Source organism: Choloepus didactylus, chromosome 7 (genome assembly GCF_015220235.1).
Source record: "Choloepus didactylus isolate mChoDid1 chromosome 7, mChoDid1.pri, whole genome shotgun sequence".
Classification (NCBI taxonomy): Eukaryota; Metazoa; Chordata; class Mammalia; order Pilosa; family Megalonychidae; genus Choloepus; species Choloepus didactylus.
In genome coordinates this window covers 118311975-118317980 of record NC_051313.1, presented here as the reverse complement: position 1 = coordinate 118317980, position 6006 = coordinate 118311975, and the positions used below count along the sequence as shown (strand labels likewise).

Sequence of the window (6006 nt, the reverse complement as noted above, 5' to 3'; positions counted from 1 at the left end):
GGTGAGGGGGCTTATGCCCCCCCCTCCCCCAGTGTGTTGGGTGGGGTGGAATTGAGGTTAGAGTGAGGGGGTTGGGGTTTAGGAGGGTACATATGTGGGGGAGGACAGACGAGTTTATCTGCCTTTCCCTCACAAACAGTGCCCACTCTGCCCCTCCCCTCTCTCTTCTTGGTCTCTACTCCCAGGGGGAGGGGGGAACTTACACTAGGAAAAGCCATGTCTCTCTCCCCCAGGATGGGGGGACCTGTGTTGGAGGAGGGGTGTTGAGGGACCCCCCCCCCCTTTCATAACTCTGTTCCCCTGGGGGAGGTAGGACAGGGCTGGGCTTCCCTCTCACCCTCCCCCCCCCACCTCCAATCTCTCTCCATCTCCCTCTCTCCCTCCCGCCAGCTCCACAATTTTTCGGTGTTTCTCTGTACATAGCTCTCTGGCGGGATAGGGGAGGTAGGATGGATGGGGTTTAGGGTGGGTCGGCCATAGGAGGAGAGAAGCTCCTCCCTGGCACCCCCTCTTCCCTGATTGCTGTCCCCTACCCAGCCTTGCCCCCTCATCCCTATTTGCGTTTGGTATTGAGACCCTTTTTTCTTTTGTATGGACAGTTCCCCTTCAGTCCCATCCCCCCTACACATACACCCAGCCGGGGCCAAATTTATACTTATATACAAGTTGTAAATATGTGAAATTTTATCCCTGTGCCCTTTCCTCTGCTTTCCCCACCTCAGGCCCTACCCCTGGACCCCCTTCCTCCTTTCCTCTTTGGCTGTTGTAATTATCTGGGGTTTGTACTGTACATATCCGGGGTGTGTGTGTGTGGGCTGGGGGCAACCCCTCTGTACAGAGCTTCCTGGCCCCCTACCCCCTCCCTTTTCTCCCCACCCACCCCCCTAAGGGTAGGGAGATGCTCTTCCTACCTGTTTTATTTTGTTTTCTCGTTCTCCCTCCCCACCTAACTCGCAGTCTTCTCTAACCCCCACCACTGTCCCTTTTTCTCCACTCCCAGCCTCATTTCCTTTTTTTCTGGAGTGTGTGGTGAAACAGAAAAATCATGTTTAATAAACAGAGATTGTTCTTTTATCGCTGTGGTGCCCTTCCTAGGTTGGGACCTCCAGACGGACCAGTAGGGTGTAGGACCTTCATTTTGAAAGTAGGCTGACAACCTGAGAGAATGACCGTCTAGCCCTCCGTGATGCTACAGTCCTCAGAGTATATCACTCTCCCAACCCGGCAAGGACATTTATTCCATGCTGTTACCTAGAGCAAGGGTTTTGCAGGGACAAGCCAAACCTCAGTCTAGCTCTCCCTTTACCTACTGCTCCACTTAGCCCAAAGGAGTAAAGAAACAAAGAGGCCGTGAAACAGTACCATTATCTGATAAAGGATTCCAAGTCTATGTCTGTATGTATATCTATATATCTTTTCAAAAAATAGTTACTAGAAATAAGATTTGTTTAATTACTGGGTAAAATGTTCCCTTGCGGAACAGGGGAAAAGCCTGGTTCGTTAGTAAATCTGTGTTCCAACCCCAGACCCACCATTTGTCAACCGAGTGACTTCCAGCTTCGGTTTTCCTATCCTGGAAGCTGAGGATCGCAAGGCCTACCTCGCGGGGCTGGTGGGAGGATACAAGGTGGAGAGGACAGGTTCCTGGCCCACAGCAGGGGCTCAACTAACCTCGTCCCCTTCGGCACTTGCCAGGGGGCGGGCGCTGCATTTACTGGCCGGGAAACCCAACTTTCCAGGGTGACTCACAGTTCGCCCCTCCGTTCCGGGCTTCCCGCCCTCCCGTAGTGGCAGAGACCTGGGCAGCATCCCCCAGTCACCCAATCCGCCCCGGCGCTCGGCTACGAGCAACGCCTTTCTCACCCCTGCAACCAATCAACACCAAGCTTGTAGACACCCGCTCTCCGATTGGCTGAGGCCCTAGCCCCACCCGGCGTCGGCGTCCAGCGGGAAGGCGGTGGCTTCCGGCCGGAGTCTGCGCTGGAGCTACCGAGGCACTGGGAGAGCAGCGGCGTGTGTGTAACGGTGGGGGTGTGTCGGCGGGGAAGGCTGTCCGGTGGCGCCCCGCGGACTCTTGGTGGCTGTAGCCTCCCGGGAGCCTGTCTCTGGGGCATCGTGAGGTGGATCGGAGAGGCCGGGCAGGAGCGGTCCGGGACAGGTGAGCTCAGGGACTTCCTCCTCTTCATCTTCCACAGGCTCTGGTTGCTGCTTGGTGGTGGTGTTTGTTTTCGTTTTGTTGGTGGGGAAGGGCGCGGAACTGATCTGGACAAACCACCGCTGAGTGAAAAGTTTCCACATGTTGGGGGAAGGGGAGTTGTTTGAGGAGACGCGGTTCCGCTTATCCAGGGCTTCTGTGACCTCCATTTCGTTTCTCCACAGCCTTCATCCCGCCTGGGTTCTATCCCCAGTCCCCATCTCCTCTTCCTGACTTTTTGGGATCTCTCTCTTTCCGAGGAGTCCATGGATACCTCGACGCCTTGGCCTCCTGTGTCCTCCCCGATCTTCAACCCAGCCCCACGGACAATCCAGATCGAGTTCCCTCAGCATAGCTCGTCGCTCCTGGAATCCCTGAACCGCCACCGGCTAGAAGGGAAGTTCTGTGATGTGTCCCTCATGGTGCAGGGTCGGGAACTTAGGGCTCACAAAGCAGTGTTGGCCGCTGCCTCTCCTTACTTCCATGACAAGCTTCTTCTGGGGGATGCACCACGTCTCACCCTGCCTAGCGTCATTGAAGCAGATGCCTTTGAGGGGCTGCTCCAGCTTATTTACTCAGGGCGCCTCCACCTGCCACTCCATGCCCTCCCTGCCCACCTCCTTGTGGCCAGTGGACTCCAAATGTGGCAAGTAGTAGATCAGTGCTCGGAGATTCTTAGAGAACTAGAAACCTCAGGTGGTGGCATTTCAGCGCATGGAGTGACCCCCTACCACACACTTCTTTCCACCACATCTTCTCCAGGAGGCTGGTGCATTCGTTCTCCTTTCCAGACCATGGTGCAGTCCACTGCTTCTACAGATAGCCCTGTTGGAGGGGAGGGGAGTGAACTGGGAGAAGTGTTACAGATTCAAGTGAAAGAAGAGGAGGAGGAGGAGGAGGAGGAAGAAGAAGATGAGGACCAGGGGTCAGCAGCACTCTCTCAGACTCCTCAGCCCCAGAGAGTGTCAGGGGGTTTTCCCCACTCTCATGGATCCCACCACCTGCCCCTATCTGCTACTCCACACAGGCTTCCAGAGGGTGAGAGTGCTCCACCTGAGCCTCCTGCCCCTCCTGCACTGCCCCCCAAAATCATCTACATTAAGCAGGAACCCTTTGAGCCTAAGGAGGAGCTATCACGAGGTGGAACTCAGTCTGGAGGAGCAAAGGAGGAGACCAAAGTATTTCCTGGAGGAGACGGGGACCTAGGGTTTCTGCTGCCCTCAGGAGCAGGGACAACATCTGGGGGAGGAGGCCCATCCTGGAAACCAGTGGATCTTCATGGGAATGAAATCCTGTCAAGAGATGGAGGACCTGGGGGAATGGGACAAGCTGTACATGGGCCCGTGAAGCTAGGGGGAGCACCCCCTGCAGATGGAAAATGCTTTGGTTGTTTGTGTGGGAAGCGGTTTGCAGTGAAGCCAAAGCGTGACCGGCACATCATGCTGACCTTCAGCCTTCGGCCCTTTGGCTGTGGCATCTGCAACAAGCGCTTCAAACTGAAGCACCATCTGACAGAGCACATGAAGACCCACGCTGGAGCGTTATATGCCTGTCCCCACTGTGGCCGTCGGTTCCGAGTCCATGCCTATTTCCTTCGCCACCAGGACCTGTGCAAGGGCCAGGGCTGGGCCACAGCCCACTGGACTTACAAGTGACTGCTGAGGCCATACACTAACTTCCAGAATAAGAGAGCCCCTGCTGCTGATGGATACTCACCTCTCACTACCTTTGCAATCATGCCAAAAAGATGGATAGATTATGGTTCTGCAGGTGATCTCTTGTTCTTGGTTTGGACCTCAACCTGGCAGATATGATAACTCAGATTTTTCATCTCACCCCAGGTTTCTGCTGACCATGCTACAGGAAAGTGGTTTATATGCCACATTTAAATTTATCACTTGCCCATAACAGACCTTCCTTTCCTAGTGGTGATATGCGTTCAGGAAACCAAATTTCAGACCAGAAGATTAAATTATTTAGTGAGAGAAGTGTTAGAACAAAAAGACATAATGGTAAATGTTTCAATGTCTATGAGGAGGTAAAGGAGCCGGGTCTCCATCTAGGGATACATTTGATTCAGAGTTTGAGTAATTCAGGGACTAAGCTCTGAGCTTTCCTCTCCCTCATCACTGCTGTAATAATGTGAGCAGAGTTCATTTTCTGTATTTTTGTTGTTGTTGTCTTTCTAGAAGTCTCTCAGATCGTTTGCTTTCTCACCAGTAAATACCTTCCCAATGCCTTTATTTTTTTATGTTATAGTTGAGCACTTTAATAAATTGGAGCATTCCAGGTGTCGTTCCTAGAACACTCTTTAAGAGAGGGTAGTGTCCTTCAACAGCTTGTGCCTCTTGTCTACCTTTGACCACCACTGAACACTCATATTTTGATTATGGTGACTAGAATGTGACCAGTGGACTCAGGAGATGGCTACGATTTAAAATGTTCCCAGGGAACACCACTGCTTTCTGAGCAAGTTGTTGTGGACAGAGGGATTCAGGGCTAAGATAGCACATGCTGAAGGCTGGAGAGTAACTGCACAGTGGGACTATACCCTCTCCCTTTCCATCCCCACCCTTACATGATGGGGACAGCCACATTGAGAGGCAGAGGCTGTTGCAGGTTACTTAATTTTTTCAAATAAACTGCCCTGAAATCTGAACTGACAGTGGACTGGACTGAGTAATTTGTGCGGGAGAGACTATATAAGAACAGAGTTGCAGATGTTGATGGGGCAAGAATGGGATGATGTCACAGAGAACACTGTCCTGGACTTTACCTGGCCAGATTCTAAGCCTGACCTGCCACTGAATAACCACAGGTAAGTTACCTTGCCTTTCAGAGTCTGAAATGTTACTTTTTTTTTGGAATGGGATAGGATGTACCTCCAAACTGGTTCTTTCTTTTATTTCTAAAAGGGTTGGTTCACATGATCTTTATAATATTCTGACTTCATGTGTTGTGTATAATGTTTAGTCGTCATTTAATTTGTCTACAAACATTTTATGCAAAGCATTAAGCTAGAACCTGATTAATCCTCTGCCTTCCAAGAGTTCACAGCTTATACAGAAGATAGATACTTGCAAAGTGGTATGGTACGCCCATGGTAAAGGGCAGTACAAGCTGCTGTAGTGGCACCAAGGAAGCAGAGTGAAGACTTCCTTTCATAGATCAACAGAGGTTTCACAGAGAAACACTTAATTCCTCCATATGCCAGACTATGACCATGTGTGTAGCTGAAGGTGGTAAACATAGGAATTGAAGTCAATGATAGGGCCTGGCATAATAGCCTTCCCCAAAGTAGGGTCCTCAAAAACTACTAGGTTTTGTACAGAAAAAAAGAGTTCCATGATGAAAGATTTCAGTTTGAACAAACTTGTTCCCCTCTGCCTCTCCTCTACTCCATATAGTGGAAGAAAGAGCCTTCCTACTGTCCAAGGCTAGCTCCCTTCCCAGAGCCTCTGCTCTTTTTTTTTCTTAATCTTTTTATTTTAAAATAATTTCAAATTTACAGGACAGTTGCAAAGATAACAGAGAGAACATACCACCCCTCAGATATCCAGATCACCAATTTTAACATTTTGCCACATTTGCTGTATCATTTTATCTATCCATCTATCTGTCAATCCATCTATCAATTTGCTAAGCAGTTGAAAGTAGCTTGTATACATCATGCTCCTTGAACACATAATCCATCCATGTACATTTCCTAAAAGCAAGGATATTCACTTATGTAGCCATCTGAGGTACATTTATCAAGTTCAAGAAATTTAATATTGATAATAAAGTTTATAGTCTCTATTCCACTTTTTTCA

The 6006-nt window shown here is 50.2% G+C and overlaps 1 protein-coding gene across 4 annotated transcripts in view; it reads left to right on the top strand.

The window, feature by feature from the left end:
• Positions 1–1975: 1975 nt before the first annotated feature.
• ZBTB9 (zinc finger and BTB domain containing 9) overlaps positions 1976–6006 on the top strand; it is a 64899-nt gene continuing 60868 nt past the window's right edge. For all 4 annotated transcript variants that reach the window (XM_037842735.1, XM_037842732.1, XM_037842734.1 and 1 more), the window contains exons 1-2: positions 1976–2158; positions 2380–5012. In XM_037842735.1, coding sequence (XP_037698663.1) covers positions 2461–3849 — 1389 coding nt within the window. In that variant the 5' untranslated portion in view covers positions 1976–2158; positions 2380–2460 and the 3' untranslated portion in view covers positions 3850–5012. The remainder of the gene's footprint in view (positions 2159–2379; positions 5013–6006) is intronic.